Here is a 21682-nt window from a genome sequence, read left to right as displayed (position 1 = left end):
TTCCCAGTATTTCGCAAGCATTGAATGAGCAATTAGTGAAACGAATTTCGAAATATCGATACGCCCCTGGGAAGGATAAAAATTTTGTCTCGAATTTTTCTAACGCTCAAGAAGAGGGATTGGTCGTGGCCATTAGTTGGCCAGAGTGCCACTAAAAGTGACGTGGTGTTCAGCCGGCTACGCGGGTTGGGTTTCACACGTCACGGAAGGATTTATACGGGATTCTGCCGGGGACATTTTCAGCGCCGTATATCACGGTATTAAAATGAACAATTCATACGGAGGACAGAAATTTGTTCGGTGTGCAGAAGTGCGGACACAATTACAATCGCGCCATTTCATTCAGAGCTTTTTTTCAATGGGCTGTTAACTTACGGATCATGTGACAAACGATCGTAGACTGCTTGGTGCTGCTGAAAAATTAACCCGATCTCTTTTGAACTTATTTTAACCAGTTTGGAATGATTTGCGAGCGATTTGAAGTGGTTTCAAGCCAGTTAAAGACGGTCACAAACGGTTCTGAACGATTCTAAAGAGGTTTCAAATGATTATGACGGGTCTCAAAGTGATCACTAACGGTTTCAAAGTAATTTCAAGGAGTTCCGAACGATTTCAAAAGGTTCGAAACAGTTTTTAAGCTTTCAAAATGAATCCAAGCTTTATTAAAGTGATTTCAAGGAGTTGCCGATGACTTCCAAACGCTTTCAAGTAATATCAAATCGTTTCAAAATGATTACAAACAGTTTTAAACGAGTCTGAAGTGGTTTCAAGCGTTTTCGACCGGTCTTAGAACAATTACAAACGGTTTCAAACAACTTTCAAGGAGTTTTGAAGGATTTATAAGGGTTTAAAGAAGTTTGAAAATAATCTCAAAAGTTTAAAATTGATTTCGAGGCGTTTTGAACGATTTTAAAATAATTTCAAACGATTCCTGAAAATTTCAAAACGAATTAGACCGATTTTATGCGACTCAGCGGTGAACAGTGACGAATACAGGAAGCGAGGTCGATACTTTTTTCGGATTTATACAGCGATTGACCCTCGGCTTCGGTGCGGAACGGCGGTTTTCCCGGGCATTGAATTGAGCCCAGAGTAGGAATCCTGGGCTATTGAACCAGCGATTTACGCGGGAGGATTTTGCGATGCTCGAGTGCCATTCGGGGAAGAATAATTACCAGCTACTCACCGAGTTTATGTAGTTGATAAGGGAGAGGCCGCCGTCCCATGGGTGTTCCAGCTCGCAAGATAAATTCGCTGGGCGAAGGGCGTGCGATTGTTCCAAGGTCCTGAGGCCCACGGCGAAAACCTGGACGCTGTCATACATCAGGGCTGGTTCCGCCTGGAAATTCGAACCTTTGAAGATGGGCGTGACTCTATGGAAGAAATCCAAGCGAGCAGTTGATAGGCGAGCTCCGCTAGATTTCCGCCGCGATATTTCATCGCGGTCAATCGGTCTCCAGCTGAAATCAGCTCTCAAAACTTTGCTAATTAAATTTTCTCAGGTATAAATTGGCAGGGCGCGCAGGCTGTTCGGTAGAAAAGTTACCAGCCGCCTCAAGCCGCCCCTTCCTTAGGCTTGGAATTAAATTGACACACGGGTCGGCCTCAACTTTGATCAACCCTGTAATTAAGGGTCGTATATACGTACCTTACCCACCTACGTACAAGAGGGGTGGCAAGGGCGGCACCGACGTGACGCCTTTTAATAAGCAGCAATGAAGGGGTCGGTTGGAGGAAAAATTTCCGGTAAATCACAGGCTCGCATCCTCGGGAACTTTAGGAGTCGAAGGTTGACATTTGGCGAAGGAGAAAAAATAATAAGAGGCGGAAGTGACGCTTTGCGTTCGGCGAATATCAAAACAAGTCTGAAACCTTTCTTCAATATTTCCCCCCTGCCCTGGGTAAATGATGCACTGCACTTTCGACTAGCTGCCAATGCAAACACGTTTACACGCTCCGAGTTCCACGAGCTTTTGCATCCTTGGTACGTGGATCCAAAGGAAGCCTACGGACTATGGAATCCTTGCGAAATCTCGATGGAGACGCTCCTGTGCCTGTCCCTCCATCCTCGCAGTGTACATACATAGTATATCCTATATTTGTATGTACCTACGTGATCAACATACCAGTTACACTTGCGACGCGACTCCCTTAGAGGTCGATATCGCATGTAACCGTGGAAGATTTCGGTTTACAGGAACTTTTTTTTTTTACACAAAATTGGCAACACGTCAGACTTCGGTCCTTCAATTTTCTCGACAAGTAAAGGTTGGCCAAAGTTGTTGGGTGAAATTTTTGAGAAAGTAATGGGTATAAGGGCACTTGTATAAACTGTGCAGTCCGGAAAAAAAAACGCAAAGTTGATATTTCCTCGATGACAGATTTTCGCTGGTGCATTTCGTGGCTTTCAAGCTTGCGAATTGCAAGCATCTATTCACCCCCTTGATCCCAGTTTCGAACAACGTTTGCACTGGTGAACCACTCTGCAGTGGATGAGGCAACGTGTTACTTGAGCCCGGGTTTAATTAGTTACCGCGTGTAACCAGCGGCAGCGACGTTCGTGCTCCACGAATCTCTGGAGAACGTATTTACGAGACTGCGGTTTAAAACAGGACAGACTTATTATCCGAGTACGTGTGTAATGCAAAGCTCAAAAACTCTTCTCGCAAAAAAAATTTCCCGAGAGACTGAAAATTCGCAAAAAATATACATTTGTTTGCGTATTTCAGTCACAAGAGAAAAACGAAAAGTTTTGTTAGGCAGGGGGAGAAAAATACACACAATAAAATGGGGTGATCAAAGTCTTTTAGAAGAAAAAGTTTCAGAGGTTTGTCGTCAAGTTTTGTCAAGCTTTTTTTTTGTTTTTTTTTTGTGCTGAGGTGCCGAATGTATACAATATGATTCTCACGTGAGGGAGAATCGAGTTTCGATTTTCATTCACTGTTTTTACACCTGTTTTTACAGAATAAATTTAATCGTGGGAAAGTTATGGAGAGTAGAAAAGTGGAACTTGGTAATCTCGGTTTTTGGGGTCGCTAAAAACGAACGCGGTGTCAAAATTTCGAAATTTAAATTAGGGGATCCAATAAAAAAATCCTTAAAACCCCGGAAAAAAAGTTTCCGGAAAATCAGATCGCCATTTTGAATATTGAAAACTTCTCAAACCCCATTTTTTGAATCAGTGACCTCGAGAACCCTTACATACCCAGTTTCATGGAATTAGACTGCAAGGAAAAATGTCTGCTTCAAAGGGTTATTAATAAGGGCATCTCAAAGGACGCGTTTCGTCCCCCCACCCCCCACCCCCGACGCCAGTTTCGCCGCCACCCTGGCGTCGTCCAGAGCCTAGATCTAGGACTCGGGCGTCACTTATAAGGTCCTGAGACCCGGGCATTGCAGTGGCGTCAATAAGGGTGGATTGATAACGACATAGAACAGCGTAGAGACGTTGGAGCATGAGGGATGTGGTGGAGAGTTAAATCGCGTCTTTTTCGTCTCACTCGTCGGTTTGTTTAAGTCGCTTCAAATTGGGTTACAGCTGGTTTATTCGGCGGTTCGATGAGACGCGGAGTTGTTTAGGGCGGCTTTCCTCCCCCGCCGAATTAACCGTAAACTTGTTAAATTTCGAGCGTCTAATTCACTTGCGGCGTGAAGACATCGAGTGATTTTTCTCTAATCGATACTGAGCTGGCGAATTGGGAGTCTATTCTTACACTTTGCTTTTCGCGAATTCCCAAATGCATCGCTAAAGGGGCAATTAAATTCAAATTTGAGATGCCGCAGTTGTTGGTCGCGAAGGGGGCGGTTTCGAAACCCCCGAATATTGCCTCTCCCAATGCAAATTTATTCACAAAATTAAAGAAATTCTACAATATCTGTATCTATTTGGAAGCTGCCGCAGCCCGAAACGTTGAGTCGCTTTCTCCCTTTGCGTTATTTATCTTTGAATTCAGCATCCAAATACCTCACTACGTAGCAAAGATTTAACTTCAAGTTTCCCTCCGCGAAGGCGATACGAGGTTAGTTTTAAAAAAATCACCAATCCCCAACGATTCTAAAGTGTGGAAAAACAAACACGAAAAATTTCCGCCTAAAAACACGCGCGACGAAAATTATCTAACGTTTTTGTTTTTTTTTCTGCGGAAAATAAAACGCAAGTGGACTTTGGCCAGCCTGGAGGGTCGATGAATTTCATCCCCAGCCACCCCTTGGCATGGGAAATATGAAGAGAGCGCAGTTTGCGAGTAAAGCTGCAGCAGTCAAAGGTTCGTAAATATTAATCGAGTTTCCAGTAGTTTTGCAACGTCAAATCGTTGCGAGTATAACGAACGGCTCGAGTCTCCTCGCAGCACGCGTTCAGGCCATTCCGTCGTGGATCCCTAATGGGTATGAAATTTACATCGATATGAATAATACGAGCCGTTCCCTCTCCGATTCGCTGAGCACGATTTAGCTGCTGAACGGTTGGCAGTATTCGGTATTATTTGCGAATTATTAGAATACGTCAGGCTATCATCAATTATTGTCGATTATTGACTTGATCGTTGTATAAAATTACCGCGCAGCTTTCATTACAACCTGCGTATTTATCCCGTTTTCGTTTTTATTTTTCCTCGTTTTTCTCCACGCAACTAATGGACTAAAGATGAAATCAGCGAAGATTATGCGAATGCAGAAAAATATTTGCGTAGTTTTTTCGCACTTCCTTTTCGTTCCCTTCCGCCCTTCTCTCGGTGATTCTTTCGCTCGTTTTTCATTCATCGATCAGTGCCGACTGGGGGGAAAAGTTTTCGGAACAGGCTGCAAGAAGAAATGCAGCGAAGACCGTAGAGATACGTTATCACGTCCGGAAAATCCAGTTGTCCTTAAATAAATTGACTTTTATTTTCATCTTGTGCATATAGATAACGGTATTAGCATTTAGAGAGTAGTGAAAGTAAGAACGGGACATTCTTTCCTCCTTTCGTTCTTTTTTTTTCAGCTTCGTTTTCACCCTCAGCGAGTAAATTTCATTTTCAAACCAGTCAGTGCGCAGCTGTGCGAGTCTGCTGTGCTTAGTTTTTTTTTCTTGCTCATTTTTTGCTGGAGGAAAAAAAAATCAGATCAATCTGCGTGAGCCTTATCATCGGATCTCTGTTACTTCTGTCTTTTTCTCGCTCTCTCTCTCTACCTCTCTCTCTCTCTCTCTCTTTTCATCTTTTTCATCCACTCACTTATACCTTATTTCCGATGTTACACCGAAAACTTTTCGTATTATTAAAAAAGATGTGAAAAATTATATAATCCCCGTACAGCAGCAGCAGCAGCAGCATGGAATGGCAATCAATTTTCAGGTTGAAAAACTTTTCTTCCTAATAGCAGCGTTAGATTTTCAAGAGAAAAAGTGAGGCAAGAAGGATATAGAAAGAGAGAGAGAGAGAGATAGAGAGAGAGTGAGAGAGTAAAAAAACGCGTTTAAATTAACGTAATTTACGTAGCTCTTTAACTGGCATTTAAGCGTTAAAGGGGATAAATTTTCCACGCCCCCTTGTAAGAAATATTCCCATATTATACATATATGGGGGTGACTATAGGTGTGTGTTTGCACACACACACACGTCGGCCTGGAAGCGGGGTGAGAACGAAAATGGAAATTTTCGAGCATCCCTCGGATTTTGCAGAAATTGAGTTCGCGCCTCGTTGGTCGCGGGTAATCATGACAACAAGGGAAAAAATAAATAAATGATGGGAAAAAAAAAAAAATTAAACTGGCAAATGAAAATTGAAAATATAAGTATAAATATTAAGAGGATACTGTGTGCATGCCGAATATCGGCCTGGTATCGACACGTCGCGGGGGGTGAGAGCTGTTTGATTCAGGAAAAGCAGCGAGGAGGAACGAGGGAAAAATGGGAAAAAGTCGGGGGTGAGGAAGAGGAGCTGAAGGGAGGGAGGGAGGGAGAGAGTCGAAGTTGGCACACGTGACAAATAAAATAATAAAATCTTTCGAGTGCGAGATATCGCGGCATGATTTATGGTAAAAATGGCAAAGGTTAGCCGGTGGAACGGTAATTCCGTGATTCAGTGCGGTGACGTATGGAAGGAATTCGGAGGAATTCTCGTAGATACATATGTACACATAAGATCCAGGTTGTTGGTTCGTTTGGTTTTAATTTTATTTTCCCCTTTTATCTCAATCTATTTTCCTTTACCTTTCCTTAGCCCGATTTTATCAGTTAACGTCAATTCTTTCGAGATCGTAAAATCCCAGCATCAACGATGTCGTCCTGGCCTATTTACGTTACATATAATTATACTCATGTATTGCGTATGTAACGAGGAATTTTTCACTCGGTCGCATCAACGCAAATTGAATCACTCGCATCCACGTCGTCGCGACGGCGACGCCTCGGCTTTGGTAAAGAAAGGAAGATGCAGACGACACCAACCACAATTTTTAGAGGTAAATAATTTTTCGAGATAAGTACACGCGGTCTCTTGAGGGGATTCTTCAATAACAAATTTTCACGCTGTCCTCAGCCTCGCTCAAAGACCGAGTTGGAATCAGTATTTCAAAGACGGAGCTCGCCGGAGGATAAGAAAATCGAATTTTCTTCATCCAAAATCCAACGTCGTTCCAGTAATTCAACTTTCCACACCCTACATCCATAGCTTGTACCTTCGATTTTCACAAACCAAGAAACGTACCTAAATTTCGAGAAAATAAATTTAAAAAAATATATCTGGCCTTTTTTTATTGTTAGCAGAACAATTTTCATCTTCTTTTCTTTTCTTTTTTTTTTTTTTTTTTAACTCCAGATGCAAGTAATTTCGAGGATAATAACAATTAAAAAAAAAAAATAATAATAATAACAATACACGTTCTTTTGTATAAATTTGCGGATGCTTCGCAGACGTCTGGTGGATTTTTTTTTTTTTTCTTTTTTCATCTACACTGCAGGCGAAAGAATAAAACGATACAGAAAAATTCGCCCAAAGGTGGTAGCGATCTACACATACGTCGAGGTTTGGGGGGTTTTGTACAAGCATGAAATCAGGAGTATAAGGCATACGTACAACTGAGGAATCAGTATGCGACTCAAGTTCTTCGGCACGTGCCCATGTCTAACTCACAAACGTTATATATCTGTCTGTCTGTCTGTCTGTCTGTACAGTGGCTATAGGCGAGTGTATTTCTCTCCGACTATTTTCTCGGCGGTACGTTTTCCGCCAGCGTCTTTTCGCCCGGGGTTCAACTTTTTCCCTCCATCTCACCGCGGGTTTTCCTAGATCTCGATGTATATCTCTCTCTCTCTCCCTCTCTCTCCCTCTCAAGTTTTCCTTTTTACCCCGCGACGCGTTTAGCTCCAGACATCCACAGACCATCCCCCCCGCACCTTCGTATCTTGACTTTCTAGTCTCGCCTCTGCGAAACGCGATGCTCCAAAGTGCCGGAAATTATGCATGCACCATCCGAAGCAGTTGAAGTTTTGCCTTTTACTTCTGTATGTGATGCTGCGGATGATTTTTCATACGGACGATTGATTGGCGGAGACTTCGTGAGAATGGGGGTGAGAAATTTTTGTCGAGGGTGAAATTCCAACGGTTAAGAATATACCGTGTCTACGAAAACAATTTGTGTGTGATAAGAGAGAAAAAAAAAAACAACAAAACAACAAAACAATAAAAGAAAAGGAAAAGACAAAAAAATTGTTTAAATATATCAATGCGATACAATGGATACGCGGTGATTCGTGCATGGGACAAGAGAGGAACAGCAGAGGGTGAATTTCGACGTTTGATTCAAGCTTTTTATTCAAATCACACCGTTTTTTCTCCCTTCTACCCTCACTCCACTCTTCTTTCAATTCTGCATCGGATACATGCGAAGTGTAGCTTGCAGGCAGACAAGCGTGACGGATGGACAACCGGTCATGCATGTATACAATATATGCATATCTATATACATATATGTATATATATATATATATAAATCGTAGGTAGACACATGGCGAGTGGCAATTGGATCGGACAGACGTCACCGTGAGTTTTCATTCCTGTTTCGACGTACCCAGAGCTTTGGAGTCAGTTAATTTTCAGAAAACGATATAGTTTGTTCTTTTATGCCAATAGCGTGATGAATAAATAAAATTTTCGAACGTTATTGCATTGCGAATTGCACGCAGATGTGGAGAAGAATAATAAAAGCCGAGAAATAATTTACCATCTATTTATATGAATGCATGAAATGGATATTTCATCGAATGGAGAAACTGTACAATTCGAATATGTTTTACAATCATGGAGGGAAGTAGTAACGAAAATAAATCTACCGAAAACCTTCCATTCCGTGGATATCACCCCTGTTTACCGTAGCCCCAAATTCAAACTGCGATAATAATATTCGCCAGAGTTATTAGTATAGTTATAACTTAAAGAGGGTAGAGAAGCGGGCCGAAGAAAAGATGTAAATTTAAACGAATGGTAGAAATAGGGTGAAGTGGCCGAATCGATTCGATCTCCTCGTTTCGTTCAACCCCCCAAAAAACTTTGGTGTTTACGTTGCAACGTTTCATAATTTCTCTGCAGACGGAGTGAAGAAGATACTGAGAAAGATAAAAAATGGAACAACTGTGGCGTCGCCAAACTTCTGCGCCTAAATTTTCAGTCTGCAGGCTTTGAGACTATTTCCGGAATCCCTTGTGCAATTAGACGCGGCATGAGGCCGCGTCCGATTTTGGTTGGGGTGAGTATATACATAATAGAGGGGGTGAAGGGGAGAAGGAGAAGGAGGAGGAGGAAAATATCGCCAGAGGTGAGTTAGAGAATTTTAACAAGCCCGTCCCGAAATGGCCAAATTTACATTTCTTAATCCACCCCCAATTAAAACAATTTTCTCCGTAAGGCTTAATTGGGACAATTAGAATGCTCGCAAAGGTAAAACGGAGCCGTTGGAAAGCTGAAGGCTAAACAGATCCGCGTAACCTTTTTGTTTATTGGGTCAAATTTTTACTCTAGAGAAAACGCGAGAAGGAGACAAAAATTAGAGATTTGTTTGGAAAGGGAGGAAGGGATGGGGGGGGGGGGGCGGACTTTCCTCGATGCGAAACGATACTGCGATCCTCGAATGCTCAGCAAAAGCCGTAAATATCCTCTGCAAATATTCCCAGAGATTTGGTTATTTAATCCCATAAAGTTTAACCATGCAAGCGTTTATGCGCGTTTTTTATTTTTCACGCGATACCTCGACTTTCGACGGCATGCATATATCGAGGTGAAATACGAAAGGCGAGTTCGTTTTCAACTCGAACGTTTTGGCCTCCGTCCATTTTTGCGAGATGCCTGCGAAAACCGCGACTCGATGGATATTCGATTATTGCTCACCTGAATGACCCGAGATTTATTGAGTATCGTGTTTCCACTTTGTTGAAATTTCTCCATATCCCTAAGCACGCCTCTGACCCCGACGTCGTCTGCGTCGACGAGACGAAACGCGGTCATGTTGACGAAGTTATACTTGAAGTCCTCGAGGTCGAACGTTTCGATGTCCTGAAAAACACGAGAATGCAAGCGTTACCGTGGATCATTGATCCTGAATCTTCCTCGAGAAATATACTCACGAATGTTGCGAAAAGATAGTGATAATTGTAGTCGTTCATCTGAAGCTGCAGTATCTGGAACACAACAAGTAATTCGTTCGTCGTCTGGGATCAAGTTTCAAGAACGGATCCATCCGCGTTCGCTAATTGCGGGGTCGCCTCAGCTTTGCTTTGCTTTGGAGGTTTAGCTTATTGTTAGTTTGGGGTTGTTGTCTGGTTTGCTTAGGGGACGGGGACCTTACCGTTCGCAGAAAGTGGTGCATGTGCTCAGGCTTCGTGTCGACGACCAGGTTCCGTATCTCCTTAGTCTTGATATCCGCAAGGACCTGCCGATAGGAGTCAGGACCCGCCTGTCTCAGGTGGATCTCCATGTCCTGAGACCTGGGACTGCGAACGAGCTCCCTGAGTTTGACGAGTCCTGGAAACGGGAGAGCGTCACGAAGTCGTTTAACGAATGATTTATACTTGGAACGACACGCAACACGTGGACGTATTTTCTTCTTTTTTTTTTTTGTTCTTTGGGTCTGAATCCAAAGAGGGAATTGACAGGTGGCGAAAGCGGTTGGTAATAACCAACCCCGATACAGCGATGGTTCTTGGGGGATGATATTTTTACGTCCGGACCTCATAGGATCCGCATCACTCGCCGGGGAGCCGTATCTCTTCCTTACACTTTCTCTACGTCCAATTTCACCACCCCCGAGAGTTGCAGGTTATCCTCAACGATTACGCGCAACGACGCCCCCCGCAGATCCAATATCCGAACGTTTCCGTTGCATGTTTACAATCTCGGTCATATTCGCGATACCGAACCCAAGATATTTCAGCTCGATGACTTCGGAAGGCTGTCAAGACCCTCGTTCAGTTATAAAGAGTATTGTCAACCCCGTTCAACTCTTACCCCGAATCCCATTCGGCTTGGATATTGTAAGGACTAATAATAATAAGCGATCAGTCCGACACACGGTAATCGTTCCAGTTTCCATCGCAACCGCAAAAATAAACTGACCCAGTTCATCGTCAGCAGACATATTTAGACCCAATCATTATTGACCCTTTAATTTTCCAAAATTATAAATTTAACGCACAAATCGTGAACTTTTTGATGACAAGAACAAATTGCTAGCAGGTTAGAAACTTCAAATTTATTTTTTGGTAATTTTAGAATTAAGGATCGAAAAGGTACTGCCAAAAGAGGTCAATAACTGGTAACCTTTTTCTAATCTCATGACTTTGATCTTTCTTTGAGAATAACGTGTTTCTTTTTACGAAGAGTAACTTACGAGGTTGAAAATGCAAGAGAGAGGGCGACGGGAACACGCGCTTGAAAATATCGCTCCGGCGATTTGAGAGGTCGCGAAATTACGTGACGTTGCGAATAGCTGTGTACCGCAAAGGTGCGAAACCTCCTCGCCATTCGGAGGGTCGAAGCGAGCAACTTTTTACTCAACTGACTGAATCCATTTGAAACTCCGTTGAGCGAAACGAGCCGAACGTGACTTTTCGTTGTTTTTTCTTCTCCCTTCCTTTCGGTACTTTCATCGTTTGAATCGCGGAGCCGTTGATACGACTGACGTCAAGTTTTATACAAGACCCGACTGCTGTTAATGTCAGATTAATAAATGAAAAGCTACCAGATCTACGTACGTTTATACTGCAATTCGCAATCCATGCATGCGAATTCTGAATGGACGTTGCAACGGTTTCTATACCCACGTTACACTTTGTATTCAGTATCGTACAAACTGAAAGAAGTATCATCCACGTATGGTATCCACCAGGTCATGAATAAAGCGGCATAGAAACTTGCAGGATTCTACATTTTTTTCAAACAATTATTATACTTAACCCAGTGATACGATTGCACCAATAAAATTCCAGAACAAAAGCTGCAGCTGCAAGCTCTGCACGAAACTGCACGTACCTACGTATATCAATGAGATTAAATACTTTCCGCCGTGACGTTATTTCCGGTGTAAAAAGCTCAACCTCAAAGTCCTGCGTTCTGGATTTACAACGCGAGGCAAAAGGCGAGGAGCCTTCGACCTCGAGTAGCGGAAAATATTAGAGAATCGGTATTTTGGCGCGATAAAGACATTCGAGGGGTTGAAATTCACGAGGATCAGAGTGTGAGGGGGGGATGAGGGGGATGAACGGGCGGCCTAGAGTGCCGGGGATGTTTCAATGGAGAGCCAAGCGCGCACTCGACCTCCTTCAAATAGAGCAGTTGAGCGGATTCTTTCAGAGTTCGAGCCGGAGCGCCGATTAAGCGCCGCGACGTCGACGTCGGCGTCGGAGGCGCCCGCCTCCCTCCTCGACCCTGTTTCCTTTTTTGCTCTCCGCCCCATTTCCCACCCCGGCTTTTCCGCCCCCCAGACAGTTCCGACTACCCGCCAACGTAGAGTCACTGAATTCACATGACTGCCATTGAATTATCCAACCGCAATTAAAAACGGGACGACGTTGCGTTACGTGCCGCAACGTAACGTCGACGAAAATTCTCATTCCTGGATTCTGGGAACAGTTTCCGTCGCCTCGCTGCTGCCCAGAAAGAGCTCTGACAAAAACCAGATCCGTCCATCTTCAGGTTTGCATCAAATTGTTCAACCCTTTTCGCAAACTTGTTTCATCTCCAAGAGATTTTGTTTTACAATCAGATGAATAATCCTAACTCTAAGACGAAAGTAACTGCTAGAGATCGAGTTAATTAGATCGATAACTCGAAGAAGTTACCGTATAGTTACAATAATAGTAACGACGAAGATTTAGGAGACGAGTGTTAATCGAGCTGAGATCTTATCGGTAATCGATTAGAGCCTCGGAGGGTCTCACGTTTTCATAAATTCGGATAATAATGTTTACTCTGGTATCAAGTATTCCCTCACGGTGAAACGTTTCATTATAAAAGCACTTACCAGCTTGTTTATTACTCGTCTCACTCACTCATAAATTCATCTGCATTTCGATGACTGTATAACTTTGCCCAAGGATTTTACATCAACTTACTCGTACTTATTTTTACACTTCAAGTACACATGTTACATTTACGAAACGGTTATCTTCCCTGGGACTTTAGATCCGCTGCATTCAGACTGAAATATCTACTTCGCTAGACATATCCTGTAGGGGATGGAATCGTCGACAGGTTATATACAATATACATGTATATATACAGCTTTTTTCGGAGTAGATTAGACGGTGGATTACGTTGAGGATTAGCCGGTCCGGAGAAGAGGGTAATTTGTTATGAGCATTATCTCGGAAGCAGCGCGCACAACGTACCTACGTAAACCGGAAAAATAGCTACTATTTCTCTGAACTTCAAGTAAGGTAGAAAAATTACTCGAGGCGTTTCGTCTTTCTCATGGATAATAATTCATCGTAAATTCATTAGCTGATATTTTTCTGGCACCGCGCGGAAAATCCCCGCCGGAATAATTTGTCAGTCTAAACAAATTTCCCGTAGCTCGGAACATCATCGGTGTGGAAATGTTACGGTGAAACCGCAAGAACGCAGAGAATCATGGAATTTATCACGCGACCGATCGTTGCCTCGACGTTTGTAATCCTGCGAAGGGTAAATTTGCAAGGATGTACAATAATAAGGCTGACGAGGCGAGAACAGAGTCCTTAATCGGCGGTGCTGACTATTATTCGAGTTTAAATTCGAGTCACGAGGCTTTCGGAACGTCGTGTTATTAACTTGTTCGATCCCGAGCGTTATCAAATATCGCTAACGAAGAATGATGAATGACTGGCGAAAGCGGGTCTGAGTCGAACGGCGCATTCCGCATCGATCGAACCGCGGGACGTGCGCGGCTGGATACGCCGATATTGAAAGATTATACGACATCGCAGATATTGGACCTCTAATTTGAGATTTCCTCCTCTCTCCTCCCCCCAAATCCCTCCCCCCTCGGCCCCTCTCGATGTGCAACGTCATCGAGCTAATGCACGGCAATCATCATTCATTATATACTCGCGAAAGACATCGGCGATGATCTAAACTGCGATCAACCCTCGTGGCACCGAGCCAGAAAGGCATTAACGCCTCCGCGAGTTGGAGTGGAAATTGGGAAATTGGGAAATTGGATCGTTCGCTCGAGAGCGGCGCCTACGTTCCTACCGTAATCGTCCTCGTAGATGATCGCCACCTTCGTCCAGTTGAGAAAAGCCATGACGTCCTGATAGGCGGTGTTAAGGAGAGTCTGCGCCGGGTGGAGGTTGATGCTGAACTCCTTCGCCTCGGCCTCCAGGTCCAGCCTCGCCTCCAGGTGCGGTATGTCCAGGGCGTCGCAGATGCTGTGAATGTGTTGTCCCAGGATCGGATCCGACGGACCGAAGACAGCCTGCACCCCAAACTTGACCTGCTCACAGGCTGGAAGCAGAAGGATTTTCGCAAGTGTTTATAAAGCCTTGATACATCTGACTCTGAGAATATTGAGCAAAAATATCTAACTACGGAAAAAATTTTACGAAGCGTCACGTCGCTCAGGAACTCCGGTTTCATTATCTTGATCCGTGTGGTTCTACCTCGGTTACCGATACAGACGATCGTGGATCCGGGCCAAAAACGCTTCAAAGAATGGTCGCCACCTGACAAGGTTACATTTAGCTAACGTTGTTGCTTCAGAGGAATTACGATTCACCTTGGCCAACTTCCCGGGGAATTTCCGGCTTCTTGATCACTGCAGCGGGGTTGTTTTTCGTGCCGAAGTTTAGGTAACGAGATGAGAGAAAGCTGAGGGGAAAATTCTGATACGTTTCTTTTCTGAATATTACGTTCTCAATTCGAATGCCGAATATTCGAGGCAACGTCGAGGCTCGGTGGTGACGATCACATATTCCGGCTTGAAGAGCCTGCAGAGCTCGAGGAAGCCAGGGGCGATCGAACTGGCATTAATCCGATTCGCCTGGGAATTTAATATTCCAGTAGGTATCAGAAGGTCTTCGACCTTTTTTCCCCGGAATCGGGCGATAGCCTGCAAGGCTCACTCAAGCCCGTTTTAGTCCCCTGATAAAGTTTACGTGCGGTAAGTTTTGTCACGCGCTTAAGGGTTCCCTTCCCTGTCAGTGTGACGAGGCGAAGGTTCCGCCGCGATTCCAAGATCCGCACGCGCCCGCAAAACCCGCAAAACCCGCAAATCCACGGTTAACAACCCAACGTGGTTAACGACGAATATTCCTGTGACGACAACTTTCCCGCAGCTTAATAGCAGGCCGGCCGGGTAGAATTTCGCAGGACGGACGGGACAATTTTCCGCAGGTCTTCGGTGTCCGCATCATCGTTCGAACGTTTTTTTTTACAAAGCTTCGGAGAGTTTTGCAGAGCTAAGTTTCGCATCTGAAATTGTAAAAATTACGACCTCGCAGCGGAAATTGTCGAGTGCCTCTTCACCTCTCTCTCTCTCTCTCTCTCTCTCTTCGAGACCCTCCAGTTTCACTCCAGAGTTTATTTCCTGAAAACGACTTCTTCAAACTGTCGAAGGTCCTCCACGGCTCAACGGAGGCTATGAAAGGCTCGGTATAAAATTTCTGTTTTACTGTGTACGATCCCATCTGCGATGCCCCCTCCCCCCTCCCGCAAATATTCTGGATTTGCAGACGTCGGTATAATCCTTCACCTCAAGTACATATTTGATTTTCAACCATGATGAAAAACCAAGGCTCCAAGGATCGAGGCTGCAAGTATATTTATGCGCAGAGTCCTGCAGACACCCTTAGAAGGGATGAAACAATGTAATTCGTCCGGCTCATTGCCGACACTCGCCACGTGCCTGGCTACCCTTGTTCGACGCGACGAGTCGTAATTAGCAAACGAGCTAATTAGCGCGGTAGCTTTGGGAATGATTAATCGATCGGTCTGTTCCCACCCCAGCTTTTCCAGCTGGTAGAATCCTTCCTTTGTGTCGGAGAAAAAGCTTAAAAAGCTTCACCACTATTATTTTGGGGGTGAAAAAAAAAGTTTCCGCTTGGATTTAAAGAGTAGTTGAAAACTGGTTTAAATTCGATATATTCGCGATAGTTGACTCGTCTTGCTTTCTCCCCTTCTTTTTTCTTTATCCTTTTTTGAATAAATTGCATTCCCGTGAATAAACCAACGGGCCGTAGTAGGAGCCGCAGGAATTGACGCAATTTCTCCCGGAATCGAGGAGATTTCATCCAGGCGTCCCTAATAAATCCGAGATCCTTTTTCTCTCGCGGTATTTCCTGCAAACCCGGATGCAGGAAGTGAGAGATTCTCGAAACGAGTGTCACGACTGGTGTATCGAGGTCACGCACAATCAACGCGGCCTCGTTTATCGGCCCTGCAGGGTTCATCCCGAGGGACAAGCCGAGCTCCCCCTGCGGGACAAGGGATGTCGGCTTCGGAACCGAATCGGGAGTCTTGATCCCCGCTGAGAGGGGCTGACAATAATTTTTTTGGTCCTTTGATAGAGTTAAAATTCCTCGATGATCGAGATGTTGGTCCGAAAGTTTGAAACGTTGATACGAATCTGCGGTGAAAAACTCTTTTCTTACGCTCCGAAAGCACGGAATGGTAATTTTAGAGTCCTGGTAGACGCTGTATCCACTGGCGTCGTGTAGTTGCGAGTCCAAATGCGAAATCAATAGCTCCGAGGGAAAAAGGAAAGATCGCAAAGACGGAAACGCAGTGCGAGCATAAGATACACCATCGCAACGAACTGAGAATCCGAGGGGTGAGTTTTTACGTACCTACCCTGACGATAAAATCGTGCGCCGTTCTGAAGTGGAGGGTAATAATTATAAGCCAGAAATAATGCGGAGGGTCTTTGTACAGTGGCTGGTAATTTTCATCATCTCGTTTTCTTCTTTTTCGTAATTTTTTTTTTCCCCAAGACACAAGTGTAGAGGAGGAGGAAGAGCTCGTAAATTTTTAATAATCCCTTCTCGTTTCTACCGGTCGATCGTTACGCGGAAAGAATAATTAACCAACGGATCAAATCGCGAACAAGTGTAGAAAAACGAGAGCAAATTCGCTATCGAATTAGAAAAATTAGGAGGAACGAGAGAAAAACTGCTTGACGAAGTCATGAATCTCGTTTGAATTAATTGCCGATTTTGGAGACGCAGAAAGCAAAGTTTGTCACATGGTTCGATTCTATCAAAGTCCGAGCTTGTACGGTCAGAACCCCGGGGCGAAGCGTGATCGATAAATCCTATTAAGTGTGGAAAAAAATAAGGAGTCTTCGATGGTAAGAGATTCAATTCTGAAGTTAGTCAAATTAATGCCGAGTCACCACATCTCGGAATATTATTACGATTCATTAATTGCAAGTGCAATTTATGAAGATTTTGCAAGTCTTGCAGGATAATCGCGGTGATTTTATTTCACTGTCTACTTGTTCCGCCAGGGAGCAATAATAACGATCCATTTCGTGATCTCGACTTTGTTCTTCTTGCCCTTTTCTATTAACATGATTTTCTCATCTGTCGTTGAGCTCGCTTGGATTCAAACGATATTACCGATAGTTGTCGTCTTCATTCTTGAATTATAAGATTCTGATCGACTATTTCGGTTCACTGTTACTTCCATTCGATTAGAAGCGGATTTATTACACTGGGATCTTTTCTCGATTCAAAATTCAACGAAAATTTTGTCTCCAAGAGCGGCGAGGGTAAACAGAACAAACAACGTTATTTATCGTGTGTCTGAAAAATGTGACGATATCAAAGAAAGTAGAGTCAGTGCCGAAGCGGCGATCATATTTCGTCGATTTTTAGTCGCTCCATCGCGTCATCATTATTCATGCAAGTACATAAGATAAGTTTCTTTATACCCATAGTCAAGTGTGCTATACTTATATAGAGAGAGATAAAAGGTGGAAATATTATAGGAGAAGAATAGAAAATAATTGATACTAGCTTTAGAAGTGCTGAATTATAATAATATACTTGAAAATCGTTATTTATTTAATCTCTAACCATAATACCGCCGTAAATTTCGTTTTCGATTTTCAATTTGGTGAAAACGTAAATTTGAATTACGTCTCATCACATATATAGAAAATTTGCTGCGATATATCTCCAGAGGAATTTAGGTGAATAGAAGATTGGATCATCGTTTAACTATAAAAGCCATAAACGTAGAAAAGTGTAGAAAACTCCAGCTGCAAACGGCTCGCAAAGTATTTCCGTTGATTATTATTTTTCAGGGGGTGTTTTCGCAGGCCTAGGTGTGGTCGTTAAGGAAAGCTTTCCCCAGAGTTCCGGGGTTCGTATAATTTGTTCAGCCGTGTTGACAGCGGTTTCAGGACTGCACGTAGTTGGGGGGTAGTAGTGAGTGAGTGAGTGAGTGAGTGGTAAAAAGGCAGGAAGGCATTAAATTAGCGGTGTATAAACTTTACGAAATCCGAGTAATTGTCGCATGTGATATGGGTGAAACATTTTGACCAAGGATGGGATCCCGAGAATTGTTCGTTTTTGTGTACGCCCGCCAGAACAAAGTTCGTCCCACCGAGTGAATAAATTTTCGATTCAAATTTCCGGGCTTTATACATATAAATAACGCGAAACGTCAAGTCCTAGTCGCTCGGTTAACTAACTTCACAGACACTATAACTCAGAGTGAAATCTCGGAATGTGTTACAGTCCGACTATAAGCTGAGCCGTCGCAATCTGACGTCCACTTAATACTAACGTGCCACAAACGCCTCGCGTTAATTGATTGCGTCGTCAATCGCGTCACGGTCCGGCTTCTCTGCAGCACCAAGGATCAAACCGGGATCCTGATTCTGCAGGAGCATCCCGGATGACACGTACCAACTGTCAGACAGGAATATAAAGGAATCCACAGTATTTTTGGGCTTCTTCTTTTGATCTTCGTAATTCGGAAATTCTACCGAAAATTGAGATCGACGCAATTGCCGTCAAATCGTTTCGTCGAGGAACGAATGCTTCAGTTTTTTCGACCGTTCCTTACAAACAAAGAAAGGCAGACAGACGGCTTGTCTTTGCAGCGGGTTAATCCTGCCACTGTTCGAGGATTAATGACTCGAGGATTTTTCCGCCTTCAAGTAGCCCGAAAGGGTTCGCGAATAAAGGGGAAGCGGAGTGGTGTGCAAACCGGAAGCTCAGCCACTTGGAAGTTTGAGATTCCACTTGAATTGTCAAAGGACTTTGGGAGACTGGATGAACCGAGTTTCGTTCAAGTTCACCGAATCCGACCGACGGAGTCTCGCGAATTTTGACGCGGACATGACGCGATGATGGATTTCGTCACCTCGAGTACGTGTTAAACAAACCCCGCCAGGATTTTCCAATATATTTGTGTAATCAGAGCGGCGATACGTCACGTATCCAGCGTATGCGAAGTGATCAGAGCGGTGCGGCGTGCGGACAAATATTTGCATCGCGTTGACGCAGCAGCGGGGAATTTGCGTAGGTATATGCACAACGATTTAAATCAATAGACACAACGTGTCGTGGGCGATGGTTCAGCGGAAGGTTTCCGGGATACGGAAATTAATTTTACAAAGTGCCGTGGCAGCAGGGTGAAGGGTCAATTGATCGGAGTACTTGTGAGATTTCGTTGAGATGCGGAAAAGTGAAATTTTCACACTACGAGGTGGTGGTTGGTATATAGGAAATTTTATCCTGCACTTATCTAAGAACGATAAAGAGGCATTGAGAGAAGATGATTTCACGAAGTTTGGTGAATTGGAGTTAGTTACCGAGTATATAGAGGGATAATAATATCGGTTATTATTGATTCGATTGGGAAAGTTTACGGAAAAGGATCGTCGAAGAGTTTAACAAAATGAGGCATCCATCACACGCTACGTGGAAATTTTTTTTTTCCCTGATCAGCGATTTGGAAATAGTGGCGAAAATAGTCGATTATTTCACACTTTGCAGAAACTGATTTCTCGGCTGAACTAATCCTGAGAGGGTCAATTTTTCGGCGTTGATTCCACAACCACGCAAGCTGCAGAATAGATCTGGGTTGGTCAGCTAACACGTAGGCCAATAATTTCCGAGAGGGAAATTTCCCTTAATCAGCACCCCACACAACACCCTCTTCCCGGTGAGTAATTAGATCTTGAGGTGTAAGCACTCGACCCATCCTGCAACCTTTTAGTCGCAAAATAATCGAAAAATCGTTCAAGCAATCTGCTGACTAGGCCACTCGAGAAAACCGGCCCCGGAAACGGATACTCACATCTTGTTACCACTTCGAACCCCTTTTACACTCCGGATACCCGAGATGGTCCTACACGCTATAGATTTCTCTATACCGAAACCCTAGAACTTCTCGATTTTTCCATTTGCCACTTTCTTACTTTGCTAAAGTGCAACGTCATACGGTGACTGGATAAAGTTTGGTCCGAAGAAGCCCAGGCCAATGACCATCGGGCATTCGGTCATTCAAAAGTGATTAAATTAGCAAAGTAAGCTCGACGATGATACCAACCTGGGATCTGGATCATTACCGCTGTATAGTTTTTCTAGATCTTGGAATATGAACAGTGATCAACGCTACCTCAATTCTTTCACCAACAGTTTCATATCATCGTCAATATTTACTGCTGGAAGTTACGGTTCACAAGTTGTTTGCCCATCTCAATGACAGGGACTATCCGAGGTTCTCGAGGAATAGGTAAGTCATGGTTAATCATGATCGATGCTTCGGTCTTTGACGCACCATCGTCGATGTACTCGACTTGCAGCTTTTTTCTCTTAACGTACAGTTTCGAACATATGCGAACAACTTTTACCGACACAAATCGTGTTCTGCGCAATAACGATTGATGGAGTGGAAACTGGATTTTGCCAGTTATTGACGTCGTGGCAAAAGCTCGTGAAAAACAAAAGCCACGGTAATCAAGTGTATGAAACAAAGCGAAGTGGAGTTTCGACGTGTGTCATTAAGAGCAGAATGAATTCCAAACTGTACTCGATCATATTCATCACTCGACACGGATCGGTTCAATTGTTGATGGTCGACAGCTCTACTGGATGATTCTCGAGAGTGAAATTCGATACAAAGCGCAGGTCCTTGATCACACATTTCGACAATTGCCGACTCCTTTCAACCAATCTGCAAAAAACGAAGCATTATAACAACCAACCTCTCACACATCGGCTGGTGTTAATCTGGAGCAGCGCTCTGATTCGAGAACAGCTCTCGAGCACGTCGCACACTCGCCATGCACCGCACTATGGCATGAGATCAAAGGGTCGAAGGTCGCAAGCTCCGAGATAAAACGAAGGCAGACAGGTCGTTGGGCAAAGTCGACCAAAATGCATGGGAAGATGTTGGAGACGTTTGGCGCAATCAGTGGTGACTCCTTGGCGCCGCTGTCCAGGTCAAGGGTCAAGCGTCGAGTCGAAAGACAAGGCAAGAAACATCTCGTTTCAAGGGTCATTGGAGGCGTGGTCCAGAGCATCCGCTTCCACCTCCCATCCAATTACTTTCAGTGCGTATTAAAGTTTTCGCGAACGGTTATTTCGCGGAGCGAACGTAGAACGGACATCCGAAGAACCGGGTGAACAAACTTTTCGGAAAGTAGAAACGCGCGCTTCCATCCCGTTCCGAATGGCTTCGGGTCTTTGGACCGTTTCCACGGGACGGGGAGAACTTCCGGTACAGCACAGTGCCGATCCCCCGCTTATCACTCTACGTGATATCGTCTCATCCCTACGTGGATTCACCCCGACCTTCCTTTCCGTAATTACAACCTGAACCTAAACCTAAACCTCCCGACCATTAGTGCTGTACACGTTTTTTACTACACGTATCAAACAAGGGTTCAACCGGATTACGGATCGGCTACTTCGTCAATGTTTTGCGCACATTTTTCAACGTTGAAAACCTTTCTCCATTCTTCCGCGAAACACATGAGAAATGCACTCTGTGTCATCGCCTTGCAGCAAGTGCTACAGTGTCGTTGGTCGGATCGCCCGCAAGATGTCTGGTTAACTTGGCACCGTCGTCGGCTGGAGAGATCGGGAAAGAGGCCAGCGCATAGCCCGGTCCACGACATAATCGTAAAATCTGAAAACCGTTGCTGTCCAGAGATAACGCGTACTCCATATGCACGTGTTCCATACAATACGTGAACCCACGATCAGCACTGGGC

General features: G+C 44.1%; 1 protein-coding gene across 9 annotated transcripts in view; it reads right to left on the bottom strand.

Moving 5' to 3' along the window:
* Positions 1–21682, bottom strand: part of LOC124404219 (glutamate receptor ionotropic, kainate 2-like) — a 63111-nt gene that overhangs the window by 17684 nt on the left and 23745 nt on the right. For all 9 annotated transcript variants that reach the window (XM_046878172.1, XM_046878225.1, XM_046878190.1 and 6 more), the window contains exons 4-8: positions 13705–13956; positions 9821–9996; positions 9600–9653; positions 9364–9528; positions 1187–1339 (exon numbers count right to left, since the gene is read on the bottom strand). In XM_046878172.1, the coding sequence (XP_046734128.1) occupies positions 1187–1339; positions 9364–9528; positions 9600–9653; positions 9821–9996; positions 13705–13956 (800 nt within the window). The remainder of the gene's footprint in view (positions 1–1186; positions 1340–9363; positions 9529–9599; positions 9654–9820; positions 9997–13704; positions 13957–21682) is intronic.

The sequence above is a fragment of the Diprion similis genome, chromosome 1 (genome assembly GCF_021155765.1).
Source record: "Diprion similis isolate iyDipSimi1 chromosome 1, iyDipSimi1.1, whole genome shotgun sequence".
In the NCBI taxonomy this organism is placed as follows: Eukaryota; Metazoa; Arthropoda; class Insecta; order Hymenoptera; family Diprionidae; genus Diprion; species Diprion similis.
This window is presented reverse-complemented; position numbering and strand designations above follow the sequence as displayed.